This window comes from Odocoileus virginianus, unplaced genomic scaffold (assembly GCF_023699985.2).
Source record: "Odocoileus virginianus isolate 20LAN1187 ecotype Illinois unplaced genomic scaffold, Ovbor_1.2 Unplaced_Contig_14, whole genome shotgun sequence".
In the NCBI taxonomy this organism is placed as follows: domain Eukaryota; kingdom Metazoa; phylum Chordata; class Mammalia; order Artiodactyla; family Cervidae; genus Odocoileus; species Odocoileus virginianus.
In genome coordinates, this window is record NW_027224331.1 from 365,823 (window position 1) to 388,550 (window position 22,728).

At 45.0% G+C, this 22,728-nt stretch overlaps 1 protein-coding gene across 1 annotated transcript in view; it reads right to left on the minus strand.

Moving 5' to 3' along the window:
• GALNT2 (polypeptide N-acetylgalactosaminyltransferase 2) overlaps positions 1 to 22,728 on the minus strand; it is a 175,112-nt gene that overhangs the window by 59,622 nt on the left and 92,762 nt on the right. Inside the window, exons 2-3 of the mRNA XM_020900443.2 lie at positions 21,916 to 22,009; positions 5,065 to 5,218 (exon numbers count right to left, since the gene is read on the minus strand). Of these exons, the coding sequence (XP_020756102.1) occupies positions 5,065 to 5,218; positions 21,916 to 22,009 (248 nt within the window). The remainder of the gene's footprint in view (positions 1 to 5,064; positions 5,219 to 21,915; positions 22,010 to 22,728) is intronic.

Consider the following 22,728-nt stretch of genomic DNA (forward strand, 5'->3'; position numbering starts at 1 on the left):
AGATTTTAAATAACATTAATTGAGGTAGAAAATCTTTTTTTTTTTTTTTAACTAAGAAACTGTACTTTCAACACTGGGATGGGCTACCACCTTTCTAATTTCTAAGTGAGTCTAAGACTTCCAGTATGTCATATCCAGTATTTCACTCAGAGCAGGCCTTTCTACACTTCCTCCTTCATATAAATATTTTTTTCTTGGTACAATATTTGTGCCAATACTTAAAACGGTAAATAAAACATAACCCCAAAGTATAGGTTTTTTGTTTGTTTGCAAGGTTCTGAACTTGATTTCTTGGCTCCACCCCAGAACACAGTGAATAAGGGGTAGGTTATAAGTGCATCACTTTCCAGTTCTGTGAGAACCTACCACACAAGAGTCATCAGCAGTTCAGCAGCTCTTCCTTACTGCTTAAAAATCTCCCTTTCATCTACCTTTGTTCTTTTATGACTCTTCATATTAAATTTACTGGGTACTCACCATATGCCTGCCACTGAGCCCGGCAATTCACTCACTCAACAAATACTAAGTTTAACAAGTGCCATGATGTGTGAATAATGACCCCAGACACAGTCAAGTGGGCCTTAGGAAGCACTACTATGAACAAATCTAGTGGAGGTGATGGAATTCCAGTTGAGCTATTTCAAATCCTAAAAGATAATGCTGTTAAAGTGCTGCACTCATATGCCAGCAAATTTGGAAAACTCAGCAGTGGCCACAGGACTGGAAAAGGTCAGTTTTCATTCCAATCCCAAAGAAGGTCAATGCCAAAGAATGCTCAAACTACCACACAATTGCACTCATCTCACACGCTAGCAAAGTAATGCTCAAAGTTCTCCAAGCCAGGCTTCAACAGTATGTGAACTCTGTGAACTTCCAGATGTTCAAGCTGGATTTAGAAAGGCAGAGGAACCAGAGATCAAATTGCCAACATCTGTTGGATCATAAAAAAGCAAGAAAGTTCCAGAAAAACAGCTCCTTCTTCTTAAAGAGATAGGAATACCATACTACCTGATCTGCCTCTTGAGAAACCTGTATGCAGATCAAGAAGTAACAGTTAGAACTGGACATGAAACAACAGACTGGTTCCAAATAGGAAAAGGAGTACGTCAAAGTTGTGTATTGTCACCCTGCTTATTTAATTTATATGCAGAGTACCTCATGAGAAACGCTGGGCTGGAAGAAGCACAAGCTGGAATCAAGATTGCTGGGAGAAATATCAATAACCTCAGATACGCAGATGACACTACTCTTATGGCAGAAAGTGAAGAAGAACTAAAGAGCCTCTTGATGAAAGTGAAAGAGGAGAATAAAAAAGTTGGCTTAGAGCTCAACATTCAGAAAACAAAGATCATGGCATCCGGCCCCATCACTTCATGGCAAATAGATGGGGAAACAGTGGAAACAGTGGCAGACTTTATTTTCTTGGGCTCCAAAATCACTGCAGATGGTGACTGCAGCCATGAAATTAAGACGCTTGCTCCTTGGAAGAAAAGCTATGACCAACCTAGACAGCATATTAAAAAGCAGAGACATTACTTTGCCAACAAAGGTCCATCTAGTCAAGGCTATGGTTTTCCAGTAGTCACGTATGGATGTGAGAGTTGGACTATAAAGAAAGCTGAGTGCCAAAGAACTGATGCTTTTGAACTGTGGTGTTGGAGAAGACTCTTGAGAGTCCCTTGGACTGCAAGGAGATCCAACCAGTCAATTCTAAAGGAAATCAGTCCTGAATATTCACTGGAAGGACTGATGCTGAAGCTGAAGCTCCAATACTTTGGCCACCTGATATGAAGAACTGACTCATTGGAAAAGACCCTGATGCTGGGAAAGATTGAAGGCAGGAGGAGAAGGGGACAACAGAGAGATGAGATGGTTGGATGGCATCACTGACTCAATGCCATGTGTTTGAGTTTGTCATGAGTTTGAGCAAGCTCCGGGAGCTGGTGATGGACAGGGAGGCCTGTTGTGCTACAGTCCATGGGGTAGCAAAGAGTCGGACATGACTGAGCAACTGAACTGAATCGAACTGAATAGCCCACTACCTTAATGAGTACATTCAGATCAACATACAAATAGGTGAGACACAAGGTATGTAGGTGGTGATAAAGATCATGGAGAAGAATCAGCCAGAGAAGTGGGTGCGGATGCTGCAGGGAGAGGTTGAGACCTCACTCCCAGGGCAGGAGGTCAAAGGAGGCGGGTCTAGAACAAAATCTCAGGGGAGGAGGAGCCAGCCTTTGGGAACATTTCCTTTAATCCTCACAGTAACCAGATCATAATGTCATAATGTCACAGTATTTCATAAATGACACAGGCCACAGGATTCGGAATTGGAGAAATGGGATTTCGAACAAGGTCTCTATGACTCCCAAACCCTTGTTCTTAACCTCTGCCTGCACTGCTTTCAGATTTATCATAAGTAAAGACTGAATTCCATAGGGCAACCATTTCAATCGGTCTACACAAAGGGAGATGCTGCAGAGCCGAAAATATGGTATTTATACAGGAATGTCAAATGCTTTAACAGTCCTCTATTAGATATGGGTTAGGAGTGGGATTCAAATCAGTAACTTAATCTCCTTAGCCTGACATTCAATAATACTGGCTGTTCTAAAGCTGAGTCTTTGCAGACAGGACGTTGGCTCAATTCCAGGCATCAAATTGACTTTGGGGAGATTTTAATTTAGCCCAAATCCAACAAATGTGGCAGGCATCCCAGCTGCTCCTTTTGCACATGCAGATGAACACGACACAGTAGCTGGAGCTAAAATTAAAGCCACCTAAAACACAGCCCACTGCAGGATGAATATTCAAACATCTGTTTGGACACACTCATATTTCAAAAACTGAAAAAATATGTATAGTTTTGGGAATATTTAAGGGACCTGAGGTGGAGACAGAACTCCAGTCTGCACACTGCTGAGCATCAGAAAGAACACCATTTTTTCTAAGCTGCGAGGAAAGGTCACACAGGAAAACAGCTCTTAAACCAAAAAGTAAAAGAAAACTCACACCACCTCACTGAAATGTCATGCTAAGTGGTGGATTCCAGTCATCAGGAACAATTTTTGAGCTAGATTCTGCTAGAACTTGAATCTCTCTCCTGAGTTTAGGCCAAATCCCAGACTGTGTCCTAAGTAAAAACCATGCTAACTCCTCCTGGCCTCAGCCACCGCTCCCAGCACAGGGCGCATTATAAACATTGCTCTCTGTACAGTGAGGACAACCTTCATGTCCTGAGCCATGACTATGTGACTGACTGGCACAGGACGGGTCCACAGGGCTCAGAGAGCCAAGGGGTGAGAGTGGTGGGGACGCAGGCCCCTGCGACCCTCCCCAGACATGCAGGCAGCACCCCCTATGGCCATGCCCCAGCTTCGGGGCCTTGCACCCAGAGACCACGGGTCCTTCAATCCTAGCTCAGGAACTTCTATTCTAGACAGGGTGCTTACCAGTTACCCATGCTGACTCCAACCAGCAGCCCATCACAAGGGCTTAGTAAAGCTGCCTGAAACATAAATTAGTAGGTTATAAGAAATACTAAGCAAAGACAATCTTTTAGGCTGAATTTAGAAAAATGATGAGATTCTTAGTGTCATGTACAATATATATGTTTATATACTGATGATATGTTTCATATATTATCTCTCTCTCTCACACACACACAGACACACACACAACGTCCTGAGTCTGAAAGAACTGTAATTGTATACACTTGTGAGCTGCTCTGGGTACACAGAGTTGACTACAACCCCACCCCCCAAAAAGACCAGCTTGTAAGAGCAGGGAGAATGTGTCTGTGTGACTGACTGGTGCGCACACAGTTACAAAACTCCCCTGAAATCAGCAAAGAAGAGGAAAAGCATGAACATGTGTTCATGTGGAGCCTGATGGCTTGTCTCTCCAGCTCACTGGCCCTTCAGTCCCCAGAACTGGCAGCCAGAGGCATGGAACCCCAGCTGGCACTCTGCAGGCCCAGAGCTTCCTGTCAGGCCTGGTCACTGGCCTCCTGCCTGGATGCCTACAGTTCAAGACTCTCCTAGATGTTCATTGCCTGAGTGTCCTAAACGCACTGGTCTGGGGCAGACTGTCCAAGGGCACGCTGCCATGCACCTCCGCCTGCACCCCATCTCCTGTCTTCTCTATCGGGCAGAGCAGGAGAGGTTGCTCTGTGGGAACCCCAGGATCCAAGCTCGGCGTCTGCATCACAGTAGATGTGGCAGCCACGTACCTTTGCATAACGGATGGACAACTCTAAAAGAAGCCTGGTGAGCAGGAAGGACTAGCAGCATCCAGGGAAACAGCTACCCTCCAAAAGCAGCTCATTATTTTATCATAAAACCAGATTAACCCTCTAAGGCCCCCAATGTGAACAGCCTTCCAATGAGAGGTGGTTGCCAGCAAGGCTCAAAGGCACAGAGCAGCAGTGAGGGTCACGTTATCACCTCCACGGTCAGTGGTGACAAACGCACATTGGGGGTCTGGAGGCCTCCCATGCTGTGCCTGAGAACCCCTTGGTTCCCGAGAATCAAGGGACGGATGCAGATCACAGCCTGTGCCCGGAGCACTTGGAGTGGGGAGACAGCCCCGGGACCCTACCTCCAAGCTTATTCTCAATTTAACTTCAACCCTGAGGTGCTGTTTTGTTCTCTTTACTGGTCTCTAGAACATTCCCAGCTTTAAGCTTCCCAGTAAGCAAGACTCTTTTTTTCCAGGAAGGTTGTGAACAACAAAATTGCTTTGTGAATGGATTTTTAAAATGAGTGCCCAGTGCACACAAGGGCAGGAACACATTTCTCCTGGTGGCTGTCACGCTCTGACCAGCAGCTGGGACACGCCAGGGGGGTCAGGAGGACGGAACTTGACCTCAAGCAGCGCTTCCACTTCTTGCAGGTGAAGTGTCATTGCAACATGCCTCAAACTTTTCCTAGTTTTCCGACCCTGTGAAGACACGGCACACACTGATTTGCAGAGTTAACAGGAGAAACAAGCATCCCAACGGAAGTTACTCACTGTCAGACAGGAAGCGGTCACGGTGGCGCCCAGCCGGGGGCTGACACTTACTGGTCATGCCTAGTGTCGGGAACTGCTCTGTCCATCCGCAGCTTATCGCTCTCCACTTGGTTGAACTTGTTGCGTGCATAGGGGTCCTGCCCGGAGCGGACCATTGTCCCGCCAACGTAAGCCTCCTGGTTAAAGTCCCGCCATCGCACTTTCCCTGCAAGGAGCAGAGCGAGAGTGTGGGATGCGGGCATGAGGGACCAGAGAGCTCAGCACGTGGGCCGCACATCAGCGTGACTTCAAGGAGCAGCACCAGGGCTGCAGCTGGTGGCAGTCTGAACCAGCGGGCTACCCGAGAATGGCCCGGACAAGCAGCAGTAACTCAACCGTTACAGTGTGCAATGTGAAAGTCAAAACCCAGATTTCAAGCATCTGTCCAGTGAACAGAATTCTATGCCCAAATATCCAGGAGAATGGCACCACTTACACTTCATACAAAAAGAAATACTATGCTTGTCCCACCTTCCCAGGGCTTACGGTAACACCAAAAGCACCTCAGACACGGTGACAAAGTTTCTGAACAAATAAATGAAAGTAAGGTAACCCATCATGTGACATCAGGTGTCCTCCAAACAACCATCAAAAGAATGCCATGTTCCTTTCTCTATTGCAGAGATGAGGAAACTGAGATGCAGTTATATGTGATTTGTTCCAGGTCATAGAGTCAATTTTCTATATAAAAGCCCATCCGCTTCCTGTTACAATTGTCCTGCAAGGTCAAAAGCCCCATCTCATCTCAGCTGGTTGCCATGGAAATGATGCTGGGGGGTCACAGAAGTCTCTCAAATGGGAAAGCAATTTCAAAACCCATGAGATCCCAGACCGTGAACAATTCTCAGTCTCTGATAAACATCGGGTTATGGGAGCCAGCCCACCTGCCCGCATTCTCTTCAGCCTAAGATAAAATGTTTTTAGCGCATGTTTTCCATGCTGACAGCCCTAGAAGTACTTATGGATCCTCCACTCTCCCCACTTCTGCCTTCACCCGGGGCTCCAGCACTCCAGCTCCTCCTCCTCACCATGTGAGCTCACCCCTCCCCGGCTACACGAACAGAAGCCCTGCCAAAATCTACCCCAGCAGCACTGACCTAGAATTCAAATAGGCTGGTTCCCATTAAACTAACTTGCTTAATGGCCTGAAAACTCTTCACTGCAACAAGGAACTTGGAAGTATAGTGCCCCATCTCTAGCCAGAGAAAGGACCATCACCCATGAGATGCTGTCTCTAGTTCTGCTTCTTGCCTGGAGAACTAGGCTCAGCAGGAAGTGGCCTGGTTGGTGGGGGGTAGGGGGGCTGTCCTGTGTATAGGGGTTGGGATCAAGGCTCCTGCTGAGTTCCTGGTCCTTGAATCCCCTTGTGTCATGAGACCCCTGAACCCTTTCTGCAATAAGGCAGCAGAGGGCTTTATGGGTGACTCATGTGGATCAGCTCTGGGACTGGGGTGTCCCTGTCCTGGCCTCACGCCATCGCTGTGTACCAAATGTTGACTATGTGCTAGGCATCTCATTGGCTCCTGCAGGTCCATCAACAAAAACAGAGCTGATGCCTGCCTGTGAAAGTCATGCTCTGGGAGACTGGTGGCGGGGTGGTGGGTCCAGACAAGAAGATAATGACCATGCTAGCAACTGCAGCATTGAAACCTGAGCTAAGTACTCAGATAGTGAGGACTGTAGTTCTATGCAGGCATCTAACAGAGGAGCCTGATCTAGATGTGAAGAGCGGCCAGGGGAGGCCCCCTGGGGAAGGAGCATCTGAGCTGAGATCCGAGGGACCACAGAGCAGTGGAAGGGAAGCTGTCACAAAAACCCACCGTTCTTTAGCCTCCAAAGATGGGATGACCCACTCACGCTCTCCTCAGTGATCCCTGCCCTCTGACCCGACAGCCTTTACAGCACTCCTGGGGCCCTGACTGGCCTGGTGACAGCTAATTCCCCAAGGCCCACACCATTTTACTGGAGACAGATGATAAATGACCTTTCTTTCATAAAAGCTTAGCAGTATATTAGAGTACTGCAGGGACTTTCAAACGTATTTGAATATGACATACAGCTCACATCATGGCCTAGACATCATGCTGTAAACACACAGAGGTGAAATGAAGGTTTCCTTCCTTCATTGCTACCTGTGAACACATACATTCTTTGTCTCATGCAGGAGTGACTCACAAAACTGGATCCACACTCTTGCTATTGTTGTTCAGTTGCTAAGTCATGTCTGACTCTTTGCAACCCCATGGATTGCAGCATGCCAGGCTTCCCTGTCCTTCACTATCTTCCAGAATTTGCTCAGATTCATGTCCATTGAGTCGGTGATGCTATCTAACCATCTTATCCTCTGCCACCCCCTTTTCCTTTTGCCTTCAATCTTTCCCAGCATCGGGGTTTTTCCCGATGAGTCACTGGGTAAAGAATCCACCTGCAATGCAGGAGACACAGGAGATGTGGGTTTGATCCCTGAGCTGGAAAGATCCCCTGGAGAAGAGAATGGTAACCCACTCCAGGATTCTTGCCTGGAGAATCCCCATGGACAGAGAAGCCTGGTGGCTACAGTCCATGGGGTCGCAAGGCAAGTAAGCGCACACAGCTGCACCCTCTAAGAATGTGGGTTACAGGACTAGTGATTTCTGCACTGCACAGAGCTGCCAGGGCTGGAGCAGGACAGGGCAGTGAAAGCCGTGTTCTCAGAGGGAACACACGCCCGGAGCCACCCCAGGCAGAAAGGCAAGAAGCAGATGTGGAGGTAACCTGGGACTGGGCAGCTAAGGCAGAGGCTGGAGAGAGTCAAAACTACAGACACTGTGTCTGAACATACTGACATAAAAAACCACACTTATAAATCACCTTGCATTATCACATTTTAAAGTCTTAGAAAGAGCTTTAGAATAAGAGTTTCAAAAAATTACATGAAAATTTAGTGAAATGGACCTGGCTAAGCAGAAGCAGTGGATGGAAAATACCCCACAGATATGAAACTTTTCATGAGAAAGCAGAAGACGCCAGCTTCATCACCGAGACAACAGGAAAACAGAACAGGCACTGAAACAGCAGGAGGGGAGAAAAGGACCCTCACCCTGAGAAGGGCTGTGGGAACCACTTGCTGGTTACATGGGTTTCTAAAGAGCTCGATGAGGGGATTCATTTCTAGAAGACAGACCTCCAAAGCTAAAGTAGGAATGGTGTGACCCCGAGCGTTGACACCTCTGGGTCCACACAAGGCGAGGCTTCCTGACGGTTCCGCCAGGCTTCCCCCACTCCCAGCCCTCGAGCAGCCCCCCAGCCCCCTTTTGTGGACACACGCAGCCACTGAAGTCCTCCCCACCCTTCAAGGCCAAGCTCGTCTCCGAGGGTGAGGAACGGGCTCCTGGGGGGCACGGACCAGCCCTCTACCTTGACCCCAGCCCAGGATGGCGGTGGGGAAGCGCCGAGCGAGGCCTGAGGCACTCAGAAGAAGGCCTGGCCGTGCAGGCGGTCTCCCGCTGACCCCGGGCCTGAGGACTGCTCTCACACATGCTGGACGCTGGCTTGAGACCTCCTTCCACCGACTTGCAGGGTTTTTCTAAATGGCGCCCTCTCAAGCCATTCTTCCGTCCCCTTAACAAGGAGTCACAGAAGCCAGGCCTCAGCGGCAGCATCTCTGCCTCTGCCAACATTAATTATCAGATCCCCACTCTGGTCAGCCTCTTCCGAGGCCTCCATGGTGACCTGTAAACTCTTACTGAACCACAGACACCCCCAGTGGCCATGCAGAGTCCAAGCCGAGCATGCTCACACACGAGAAACTGTGATACCAGAAGGCAGGGCTGTTCTAACTCATTTACTCCAGGCGGCCGGCTGCCTAGCTGCCTCCCAGGGTGGCCCCTCCTCTGGTATCCTCAGCTGCAGTTCCTCCCCAGGGCCCTCCTCACTCACAGCTCCATCCTGAAAAGGTCTTTCTCACACACCTATTGTCAGAGGGCCTCAGTTTTTAGCACTCCTTCATCTAATAACTAACTCAAAATTGTGCCAAGGCACAGCTCAAGTCTGCCCACCTCTAACTGCTGTTTGCCCTGCTTTGCTGGCCTCTTGGTGCCCCAGGCGTCCCCAGGAACCCTGTGCCCTGTCTCTATATGGTCTGGCCTCAGAGACACACTCATTTAAAGCATTCAGTGTCCTCCTAACAGTATCTGTGTACCTCTTTCCAGTCTGGACGTCAATGTCCAGATGGAGAAGACAGGAATAAGCGGTCCAAAGGTGAGGACCTCCTGCCGCTCCTACCACTGGGCCCCTCTGCCAGACACACCATCCTCCGGCCACCCTGCCGTTACCACATGCTGCTCCCTAGCCCCGAAATTCCTTCTCTTCTTCCTTTCCCATCTCTGACTTACTAGGCACACCTGCCACTAACATTCTTCCTGTCACATCTGCTGTCCCTCACAAGCCTTTGCAGTTGATACATCCTGGAATCCAAAGTTTCTTCTCTCTTCCCCTTATCCACCCATCAGGCCTTAAGTTACACTGTCTTTCCAGAATCTTTTTCTTCCTAGGTGAGTTTTGGGATTTGCCCTCCCACCCATCTTATCTAGACTAGAGAACAGCACAGCATCTTTGGAGCAGAGGCTAGCTGGGGATCCTAACATGCATGATCCACGGTGCCTGCATGGGATGTGGCGGTCAGGGGGGTCCCAGGTCTGTGCCCTGTGGGGTCTGCACAAGGCTGGCTCATGCACAGCCCCAAGTGCCTCTCAGGACATCACTGTCACAGGAATGCACCTTCAAATGAGCGCTCAAAGGATTAACACCACAAAACATTTGGCAATACCAAAACATACATGGTCTTCAGATGAGAGCCCTCTCAGGCGTGACAGTCCTGTGGTAGATCAGGACCCTCTGACACACCCCCAGGGCAGCCTCATCATCTGCATCAGCAGATGCCAGAGGGGAGGTGACAGGCCCTGCTGGTGCAGCCCTGCCCGCCAGGGGGCGGGGGTGGCGGGAGACGTCTGGACTCTGCTCCGGCAACACAGCCACACAGCAAATCCTCACTCAATTCTCCCCGGGAAGGACAGCTTAAACAAACTGAAAGCCTGCCTGTGTGAAACAGCGAGCCTCTTCTGGGAAAGCAGCCAAGAAGGGAAATAGAATGAATTTTAAATCAAAGGACAAAGCTCTCCAATTTATTTTAACCTCTCAGTTGATCTCAGATTGAATGTAATTTTACTATGCTTAAAAGGAAAAAATTCCTCATATTCTTCCTCTAGAAGGTCCTAATGTTGTACCAGGAAAGAGGAGACCAGGGCAAGCCCAGAATTACAAACAAATGTGTCCATTTAAATGACAAAGATATGTAAATAATACTATTATTTGTCTTTATTATTTGTGTGATAGGCTTTTCCACCTATGAGACACTGTCTCCTGAAATAAGGGATCCTACACAATTCATTTTTAAGGGTGAAAAAATAGAAAATTCAAACAGTGATTAAAAGCTAGTTAGAAGACAATATAAGACAAAAAATCAGATGCTATAGGGTAAATACTCTAAATTTATTTACAATTCTTTGTACTGCCAAAGTAACTAAAACCCACCGTGAAATACTGTGATTTGCATTATGAGGTCTATACCTGGCTTGAAATCAAGGAATCTTCATATACATATTTCTTTTCCAAACTGTAAATAGAAATTCCTCCTTCTCCCTCTATGAGTAGTAGTGTCTAAACACAGTAAATTTAGTTCGTTGTATATGGTTTTTCATCCCGAATATTCGTAAAAGTATCAAAGCGAAACTCCTACTCAGAACTGGGACTGATACTTGAGGCAGGAAGAGAGAAAGAAGGGCTCCCCGACCAGCACCCGCAGGACGGCAGCCCCGAACAGACCCTGCCCAGCACACGGTGACCCTGCAAAGCATGTGCCATCACGATTGTTTGTTGTTTTAGTCACTCAGTCATGTCCAACTCTTTGCAATCCCATGGGCTGTAGCCCGCCAGGCTCCTCTGTCCATGGGGATTTCCAGGCAGGATTATTGGAGCAGGCTGCCATTTCCTCCTCCAGGGGATCTTCTCAATCCAGGGACTGAAATCTGTCTCCTGCAAGTCTCCTGCATTGCAGGCATGTCCTTCACCCCTGAGCCACCAGGGACGTCACCACAGTCTCCACTGCGCTAACTGAGCAACTGAGATGCGGAAGTCAAACTTTAAAATGGAGCCACAACTCAAACCTGGGTGTCTCTCTTCTCAAAGTTGTGTTCCTTCCACTGTGGCTGACAACTCACTCTGAAGTGGGTGGGCCTGTAACCGAGCACCAAGAAGCACCCCCGCAGTGCAGGCCTCGTGCCTCCCTTCCAGAGGGCACCTGCCTCCCTGCCCGGCCCTGCACGCTGGGGTCTGAGTGAGGAGGTGGGGCCTCTCCTGAAGGCTGACGGCAAGTGTTGAAGTCAGAAGGCGGCAGGGATGCGGATGTGAAGAGCTCTTCATTAAACCCCCAACATGCAGCCAGCCAGAGCTGCCGGCCTGCACTTCCTTCTACAACAACACTGCTTCCCTGCAACTTAAATTCTCTGGAGTCTCAAATAAAAAGAAAAAAAAAAAATTAGCCTCTTCTCTGTGGCACCTTTTCAAGTATTTTGGCATCATGATCCCATTTTGCCCTTCTCACCCCTTTCTCAAAACATCCATTTAAGTGCTCCTCATCAGATGTTGTTTCCAGCCTCCTCCCCATCTGAGTCATCATCATCTGGACCTATTTAAATTTATTAGCATCTCTGAACACCCTGTGCCCAGAAGAGAACAAAATACTTGAGGGGTGGGCGGCAGCATGGGGGGCACTGGACGCTGTTGGAGTGGTTTTGGGCGTTGCGTCTCTACTAACACGGCTCAGAGTCCTGTTGCTTTAAGAGCTCCACCCCTATTCTGGCTACTGACCTGACCTAAGTCCTTGGTTCTGCTTTCTTACTCATTGGAAGGGGGAAAGACAACAGAAGATTTGTTTTCAATGTTGGCTAGGGGGCAAGGTATAGGCATCCTCTAGAAGACAACTTGGCCATTAATATAAAAAAAAAAAAAAAATCCTTAAATGCATGTGTTGCTACTGACCCTGCAATTTCACTTTAGGGAATTCATTTCAAGAAAATAATTAGGGACACACAGATTTTTAAGACTTACATATAAAGATACTGGCTGGAAACCTTGTGTGTCCTATAATATAGGAAAAACTCAATAAGCTTACAGTAATGGATGCACGTTGTCATTTAAAACGCAGGTGTTATTAAGGACATGAGAAGGTGTTTATGATGTATTACCTTGGTAAGAAATAGGCAAGAACAGTGTAGTACCGTATCTGTAAGAATCTGGATGTAAGCAGATAGTTGGGGCTGCCCGTCACCTGTTCTGAGCTATTTCAGGAGGAAGGTGGAGTAGGGGACCCCTCTCGGAGACATGGTGAGGACCTCAAGGTGCTGTTGCTGGGAGAGAGGGGTATGTGTGGATACATTGCCCAGTTAATCCCCAAGATCTTGGGCAGTGTTATCCATCTAGTAGATAACTTGGAGCGCGGCACAATGTGGATGCGTGGACAGAGGGGCCCAAAGGCCCAGGAGATGGTGTCGGGCTCAGAGATCGAGGTGTCTGGGGCTCAGGCCTCCCGTGCCGGGCTTGGCGCCCCTGAGAGCCTGCAAAGACCGCTCACTGCAGCCACGGGGGTGAGTGTGCCCAGGTATACGCCCAGTGCGAGACTGGGGAACATGCAGTGGGAGAACTGCAGTCATTAAGAGGTGGTGGAATTACATGTGAATACAATGCTCTTATTTTTGCTCCTCTGAATTTTTTAAATTTTCTCTGAATTTCTTAAAATTTCTAAAAGCAATAACGTCATTGTTGTTTAGTTGCTAAGTCGTGTCCAACTAACTCTATGACCCCATGCTCCTGGCAGCCCATCAGGCTCCTCTATCCATGGAATTTTCCAGGCAAGAATATTGGAGTGGGGTGGCATTTCCTTCTCCAGGGAATCTTCCTGACCCAGAGATCGAACTCGCAACTTCTGCATTACAGGCAGATTCTTTACCGTTGAGCCACTGAGGCTATTTGCTTTTTAAATGTTTCTCTAGGGATACTCAGAGCGACTTCCTTTCCTGAAGAGGACACTGGGCAGACCCCGGGGCCCCAGGCCTGGGTCGCAGGAGCCGCGTGGTGCTAGCTGCGTCCTGGCGGCTGCACGTGCTGCCAGAGGACGTGGCTCTCGGCGCCCAGGTGCAGAGGGGCAGTGGAGGCGAGTCCAACCTTGAGAAGGAGGCTATCTGCCACAGGGACGCTGCAGCAAGGGAAACGAGCCTGTCCCAGGAGAAAGAATGCCACGTGACTGCACGGATGAGGTGCCTGGAAGAATCAAGTTCATGGAGAAAGAAGGTAGGGTGTGGGTGCCAGGGGCTGGAGAGGGGATGGGGAGTCAGTGTTTAATCGGGGACAGAGTCTCGGTTTGAGACGATGAGAAAGTTCTGGAGGTGGATGGAGTGACGGTGGCAGACGAGGTGAATGTACTTAACTGCCACTGACCTCTGTACTTCAAAATGGTTAAAATGGTAAATTTTATGTTATTATATGTTTTACCATGACTTTTTTTAAAAAGACGCAATGCTGGAACCCATGAAATTCCTCAGGAGGGGGAGAGGTCAGGGGAGCAGTCCTCCTGACCCTGAAGCATAGCATTGTAAGAGCTGCTTGAGAAAACGTACACAGGACATTCTGGCCAATTCTATTCAAGGTCGACTAACCAATCTGAAAAATCCCAGTTCAAGTCGAGTTTATCGTATGTGCCAAATACACACACAGTTGGTTCACCTCACTTTTCTTCCCTGGGAGGCAGAACCGCTAAACATTGTGAGCATCAGCGGCAACTGCTACCCAGGATTTAAGACCTGCTATACACTTCGCCATTCCCATCTCATTCATCTTTACGTGAACGTAATTTCTGCTTCTTGACATCAAGTGCCTCTGGGGATGAAGCAGCAGCGGGTAAGAGGGGTGGGGTGAAGATCCAGCCAAGGATGGGAAGGACCCCCTAGCTACCCCAAAACCTACCCAGGACTCTCCTTTCCTCACCCGCTCCATACCCACTCTCCAAGGTTCACCCCCTCACACGAGGTTCCCAGTGAACACACGAGTGACACTGAGGTCTTGTAAAAGCAAGAAGAAAATGTGCTCTCAGAAGGCAAATTGTCTAAGGATGGGAGCTCCTGGGCAAGAACCTCCACCAACAGCCATCCTCAAACCAGATGTCGGCCCTTCAAATGCAACTGGCCTGTTTCTTCTGTGTCACCTGCTACCTGCCAACCAGTCTCACCAATCAGATCAGAGATGCTGAGGAGACAAGAGAAGGAGATACAGGAGGGAGAATCACAAAGAGAAACTGATTTTTCAAACCCAAAAGCTTTTCCTGCACCCAGGGAAAAAAGATAAAACTTATCTCCATTAGACAAATTTTCAAAAAACAAAAAACTGATGAATAAATACACTATTTGAAACACTTCGAAAATCAGTATTTGAAAAAAAGAAATTCAGTGCTTCCAGCTGGAAAACATGATGATGAAGTAGAAACAATGGTCACAGAATCTAAGGGCAAAAGTCCTCCATCCTGGACCTGAAACGCTTTTGCTTACAGTGTGTGTGGTTAAAGCACACAGGAGGCCATTGCCTGGGGGCATGACTGCTGTCTTACATCTGCTCCTGCATCTCTCAGTGGGTTTTGTGGCCAGGCTGAAAGTCACCAGGTTGTGTGCCACCTCCTTCCTCCTCCCAGACATCCAACACCTAGAACGCAGGAAGCCACAGCATTCCCAAACAACCTACTCACAGAGTGGAAAGTGCTATGACCAGTGGCTCCTTGCAGACCACAGAATTCTGTCCATGCCCATCATCCTTAGAGAAAATATACTTCTTAACCATAACAAAATAATTTCTAAAGGAAAAAATCACGCATATGATGGATGAGTAAGAAAAAATGTTTAAACAAGAAAAGAAGATAAAGTCCTTTAAAGGCAAAATAAAAGAATTTAGTGCATTCATCAAAAGTTATTAGTAATATTTCAAAAAAGAGGAAAATCAGTACATTCCTATCTCTTTAAAGATAAAGAAATCAACTGTGTAACAGTTAAGAACATGAAAACATCGATTTTAACTATTGGGTCTGACTATAGCAAGTAGTTACATGTAGGACATGTCCTGAAGACAGCTTCTCCCTCTCCCTCCAATATGCCTTAAAGTCCAAGAGAACACTTGGTTTTATTAATATAAGACAACCCACAGAAAATGTCTCATTAATCCACACAGCAGAAGTACATCCTATTATCATAATAAATAAACACTTAATGGCTAACTGTTCCGTTCAGATGCTCCCCACTACACGGGTAATGCCTTCTCACATAGGAAAGAGCTGTGGTTTGGGGCTTCCGAATCAGTGGGGAGGGAGGGGGCAGATCTAATGTAGATGTCTAATGCACACACACGCTCCCAATCAAGTGCAGCTGGAACCTGTGCTGGGTGTTACACAGGCCTGGACTCCCTGGACTGACAGTGCCCCAGAAAGAAACACGAAAAACTCTCTGTCACCATTAAAGCAAGATTTCACGCACTAACTTCCTGTTTTCAGGAGTTTGCAAGTTATTACTCCAACCCAACAGATAAACAAGCTGAAAAGCCAACAAGTCCTCTCAGATTGCTCAGAGAAGTGAGGTTACAGGGCAAACTGCTGCTCCCAAAACTGGGAAGACCAGCTGGTGGATCCAGAGAATCACGACTTCCCAGAGCAGCAACCTGTGGGAGGCAGAATCTGAGGAGGAAACCTGAGCGGCAGGGTGAACGGCTGGAGGCTCGCTGTGGATGAGCCTGAGTGCTAAGGTCAGGGGCCCCCACACTTCCATGAGCTTCACCTCCAGGAGCTTAACCGGGCTTCCCAGAGTGACCACCGGAGACAGAAGCTCTCCTGCCTCCAGTGGAGGAGGGGAAGGAGCTGACCTGAAAGAGAAGGCACACACTGGGGGCTCAGCAGTGAAGAATCCACCTGCAACGCAGAAGATGTGGGTTCGTTCCCTGAGTCAGGAAGATGCCCTGGAGTGGGAAGCGGCAACCCACTCCAGTACTCTCGCCAGGAAAATCCATGGACAGAGGAGCCAGATGGGCTTCAATCCATTTGGACTGGAAGAGCTGGACATGACTTAACTAAATCACCATCTGTTGTTAATAAGGCTTGCCCTCAAGAACCCAACCAACTGGGCTGTTATCAGAGCCAAATCAATCTGAAGGAAGGGAAATACCCAACTCCAGGGACTCACTATCCTGTCCCACCTGAGTGGGAAAGCTGAGATGCGTTTGTGAAGTAGATGCCAGGGGTGCAGGCTCACTAGGAGACTGAGACCCGCCCACCATGGCACCAAAGATTGGGTTATAGGAGTTCCTCTTACCCAGGACGTCATATCTGGCTTTTAGGGAAAAAATTACAAGACACCCTGAAAAGGAAAAGGAATGCTTGAAGAGACAAAGCAAGCACCAAAATCAGACTCACATATGGCAGGATGTTGGAATTATCGGGCCAGGAATTTAAAGCAACTATAATTAATATGCTAAGCGCTCTAACAAAAAAAGTAGACAAAATGAAAGAAAAAATGAATACCATAGACAAAGAGATAAAAATTCTAAAAAAGAATTATAATATAATGGTAGAGATCAAAAATACTAACAGAAATGAAGAATGACTTTGAGGGGACTGGACATGGCTGATGAGACAATCTCAGGGCTTGAGGATATGACAACAGAAACTTCCAAAATAAAAATTGAAGATAAAAAACAAGACTAGGAGAAAAAAACAAACCCAAAGCAAAACAGAATACCTAAGAACTGTTGGATAACTACAAAAGGTGTAAGAGATTTAAGTGGTTCCACTTACAGAAAAAAGAGAGAAAGGAACAGAAGAAATATTTGAAGCAATAATGACTGAGAATTTCCTCATGTTAACTACAACAGCAAACCACAGATTCAGCAAGCTCAGAGAACACCATGCAGGATAAATACATAAAACTACACCCAAGCATACTTAAACTGTAGAAAATTAATCATAAAGAAAAAACCTTGAAGGAGACAGAGGGGGGAAAATAGCTTTACAGAAACAAAGATATGAATTACATCCAACTTCTCCTCAGAAACCATGCAAGCAAGAAAAGAGTGCAATGACTATTTAAAGGGTTGAGAGAAAAAAAATCATCAACCTAGAATTCTGGACCCTGTGAAATCTCCAAAAGTGAAGGGGAAATAAAGACTTTCTCAAATCACAAAAACTGAGGGAATCTGTTGCCAGTAGACCTGCCTTGCATGAAGTGTTAGAAGAAGCTCTTCAGAGAGAAGGAAAATGATTTATGTCAGAAATGCAGATCTCTATAAAGAAAGGAAAAGCATCAGAGAAGGAATAATTGAAGGTAAAATTACAACTTTAATTCTTCTTCTTTTCTTTTTAATTGATCTAACAGATACGTTTGCTCAAAAATAATAATAGCTACCATATATTCGATTCTGTATGCTTATATATGCATTTATGTATATGACTGACATGTGTGACATGAATGACAGTAATGATACAAAGAATGGGGGGAGAGATAACATTTTGCTGTTAGATACCTGTGCTGTGAAGCAGGATATTGTTGTCTGAAATTAAACTTGGATTATCTGTAATAAAATGTAAAAACAGGAGAAAGTGGAATCATATAAAATGCTTAATTAAAACTACAAAAGGCAAACAAAGAGTGGAAGACAAAAGGATACAGAACAAAGAACAAGAGCAAGGAACAGACAAGAATAACAAACATGGCAGACATTGATACAACTCTTTACTAATTACTTTACGTTGTCACGATCTAAATACACCACTTAAAAGACAGACTGTCAGAATGGATAAAAAAACAAGCCCCAACTACCTACATGTTTTGTACAAGAAATCTACTTTAAATATAAAGACACATATAGATGAAAAGTAAAGGGATGGAGAAAAAGATACCATTCCAATACTAATCAAAAGATGGCAGGAGGAGCTATATTAGCTCAAACAGAACAAACTTCACACCAAGAAAAGTTACCAGGAATAAAGAAGGGCAATACGTAATGATAAAGGCGTCAACCTATCAAGATGACATAATAATCCTTAATGTGTCTGTGCCTAACAAGAGCATTAGAACACATGACACAAAAACTGAGAAACCTGCAAGGAGGAACAGAATACATAGGTCAAAGAACAAATCTCAGTGAAATTAAAAAATATTCCGAACCAAGTAAGAATGGAAATACAATACCAAAATTTGTGTGATGCAGTGAAATCAGTGCATGACAAGAAAATGACAGCCCTGAACACAATATGGAAAAGAAGAAAGATTTGAAATTAATCATCTAAGCTTCTACTTCAGAAAACTAGAAAAGTAGAATAAATCCTAAGTAAACAAAAGAAAATAAATAATAAAAATTACAAAGCTAAGAAATGGGAAAGAATTCTAAAAACTGGTTCTTTGAAAAGAGCAATAAAATCAATAATCCTTTAGTCAGGCTACCTATGAACAAATGGGAGAAGACACTAATTAGAATGTCAGAAATGAAAGAGGGTGCATCAGTATACAGATCCTCTGGACATTAAAAGGAGAATAAAAGGATACTGTGAACATTTCTATGCCAGAAAATTTGATAACATAGATGAATGGATCAATTTCTTAAAAGACACAATCTCCAAAACTAAGACAAGAAAAAATAGGCAATTTCAACAGGCCTATATCTATCTTAAAAATTGAATCAATAGTTACTAACCTCCTATAACAAATGGCACTAGACCCAGCTATATTCATTGGTGAATTCTGCAAAACATTTAAGAAAGAAATTATACTAATTCTCTATAATCTCTTCCAGCAGATAGAAGCAGAGTGAGTACTTCCTACTTTATTTTATGAGGCCAGTGTTAACCCTAATAACAAAACCAGACAAAGACATTACAAGAAAAAAAAAAAATTTAAACCAATACCTCTTGTGTATATAGATACCAAAATCCTCAACAAAATACTGGCAAGTTGAATCCAACAATGTGTAAAAAAGAACTTTACATAATGACCAAATATGATTTATCCCAGGTATGCAAGTCTGGTTCAATATGTGAAAATCAGTTAATGTAATCTACCACACTAAGAAGATAAAGAAGGAAAACCCCATGACCACAGTCACAAATGCAGGAAAAGCATGTGATCAAACTCAACACTTGTTCATGATAAAAATTCTCATCAAACTACAAACAGAGGGGAAACTTCCTCAACTTGGTAAAGAACATCTAAAAAAACCTTCATCTAACATCATATTTAATGATGAGAACCTAAAAGGTTTCCTTCTAAGATCAGGAACAGGGCAAGAATGTCTTCTCTCATCACTCCCTTTTAATATCATACTAGCTATAAGTCCCAGCTAATGCACTAAGGCAAGAAAACAGAACAAAAGGTATAATACAGATTGAGAAGGAAGAAAAAAAACTGCCTTTATTTGCAGGTAACATGATTGTCTACGCAGAAAAACTGAAAGAATCAAACAAAAAATTCCTGGAACTGGTAAGTAATTATAACAATCCTTGCTATAATTGCAGGATATACAATAAATACACAAAAGTCAATTGCTTTCCTATAGTAAATGAACAAGTGGAATTTAAAATTAAAAGCACAATACCATTTACATTAGCACCCTCAAAACAGAGACACTTTGGTACAAGTTTAACAAAATAGACACAAAAATGTATATGACCAAAACCAAAAAACTCTAATGAAAAAAATTTAAAAAGAACTAAATAAATGGATAGATACTCCATATTCATGAATTGAAAGACTCAATATTGTCAAAATGTCAGTTCTTACTAACTTGATCTGAAGACTCAACACAAACCAAATCAAAATTCCAGAAAGTTATTTTGTGAGTACCAACAAACTAATTCTAAAGTTTATATGAAAAGGCAAAACAAAAAACCAGAAAGCCCAACACAAGATTAAAGGTAAAGAACAAAACTGGAAGACTAACATTACCCAACTTCAAGATGAAATCTAAAGGGAAAGTAGTATTGGAAAGAATAATCAGACAGATCTTTGGAACAGAGAAGACAGCCCAGAAACAGACCCACATAAATACAGTCAACTGATTTTTGACAGAGGAATAAAGGTAACAAGGAAACAATGATGGCCTATTCAATAACTAAAACTGGAACGGCTGGGTATCCATATGAAAGGAATAAAAATCTAGGTACGGACCCTGCCACCTTAAACTCTTCTCAAAAATTAACTCAAAATGGATCACAGGCCGAAATACGGAACACAAAATAATAAAAATCCTAGGAGATAACACAGGGAAAAAAATCTAGGTAACCTTGAATATGGCAATGACTTTTTAGATATATTGAAGGTATAATCTATGAAGGAACTGATACAGCTAAACTTCATTAACTTAAAACTTTCTGCTCTGAGAAAGACACTGTCAAGAGAATAAGAAAACAAGCCACAGAGAAAGTGTTTGCATATGATATATCCAATAAAGGACAATTATCCAAAATACACAGAGGACTCTTAAAAGTTAACAATAAGAAAATGAAGAACCCAGTTTCAATGTGGGCAGAAGACCTGAACAGACATTTCCGCAACGAAGTTGTACGTATGACAGAAAAACATATGGTGGCTCTAGTGTTAAAGAACCCACCTGCCAATAAGCTATCACTTCCAACATATTAGAAGGGCCAGACTAAAAACCAGGGACAATACCAATCGCTGGTTGAGGATGTGGAGTAACAGGAACGTTCATTCACTGCTGGTGGGAGTGCAAAATGGTACAGACACTTTGGAAGATAGTTTGGTAGTTTCTTATAAGTGTATTCTTGGCATATGATCCTTGTATTTACCCAAATGAATTGAAAACTTATGTCCACACACAAAAAATTGAACACAGATGTTTATAGCAGCTTTATTCATAACTGCCAAACTTGGAAACAACCACGATATCCTTCTGAATGTCCTTCCTAGCTGAATGGATAAATAAATTGATATATCCAGACAACAGAATACTATTCACAATAAAAACAAAAGGGTTATCAAGCCACGAAAAGACATAGATAAACGCTCAATGCATGTTACTAAGTGAAAGAAGTCAGTGTGGAAAGGCTACATACTATTTGATTCCAACTATGACATTCTGGAAAAGGCAAAAATCATGGAGACAGTAAAAGGATTCGTGGTTGCCAGGGGTTGGGGGAAGGAAGGATGGCTAGGCAGAGCCGAGAGGATTGCTAGGGCAGTGAAACTACTCCGTGTGATCCTGCAGTGGTGCATGCATGTCACTGAACACAGAATACCACCAATGAGTCCTAACATCAACTATGGTGGTTCTGATGTATCAGTGTTGGCTCACTGATTGTAACGATGTCCCATCTAGTGGGGGATGTTGATAGTGGGAGCGCCTGTGTGTGGGGGTGGGGAGTATATGGAAACCTCTGTACACTCCACTCACTTTTGCTGAGAACCTAAAACTGCTCTAAAAAAATAAAGACTGTTAAAAAAAAAAATCAACAAACTGATACATACCATTGTGTATTTTTTTTAATTCTATTTTTTCTTTCAAGAAATTTTGGTCACCTTGCAGGAACGTCATTTCACAAGGCACTTAGGGCTTGAAGGAAGGCAGTAGAACGCTGTTCTAGGGCAGTGTCCCGCCTGCCTTGTGAAATCCACTCTCTACCCGACAGGGGACTCGCTCCAACCACATCCAGCTCATTCACAATGGGCAAGGCAGGCCCCCACCGCCAGCAGCCCAGGGCTGGCCTGGCCCTGGAGGCCGCTGCAGTACCTGGAGGGAGGGTCTCCATGCTGTGCGCCTTCTCGTCCCCGTCGCTGTGATGAAGGTCTTTCTTTTTAATTGGGTCAATGTCGCTCCAGTCCTCCTGGGGGAGAAAAGATACCAAGTGAGTTGACAGGTTCCTGGAGCACACTTCCATTCTTCAGGTCAACAAACTGAGTCTTTCTAGGCAAGTGGGCGCTGGGGACACAGCAAGGTGACATCTCCCGTCTATAGGATCGCACCCCAGGCCTGCTCAGTGGTGGAGACCCGAGGACTGAAGTGTGGGACCTGCTTTTCTTTCTCCGTTTTCTATGTATAACACTTATGTATGGAAAGAAATACTCTGGAGACCTGGGGAGAGTGGAGAAGGGAGACAGGGACACTAGATTAAATAAGAGAATTCAATAGTGGCTAAATCAAAGCCATTAAAATCAGGGTAGCTCTCAGGATGCCTTCTACAGCTTAAGGGTACCACAGGACCAGAGTCTCCCTCAGGCAATTGAACCAGGCTCAGAGGTTGTTAAATGATTTCTGTAATTCTACTGAATAATAGTGGAGGGAGGGGTAAGGATGGCCGAGCTTTCCTTCCAGCTAATAGGGCTACAAATTAAGCGCTTAATGTAAAACCAGATGATAGAAGCTCTGGCAGAATTTATTCAACTCATCTGTGCAAACAATTTACTCTAATCTATCAACACTAATCAAATTAAATAACAACCTCATGACCACAGAGCTAAATATATTTTTCAACCGCTTGGGACCTGATTTCTGTGAACACCATAAGAAAGTTTTCTGTATATGCCCCCAAATCAACAATACCCC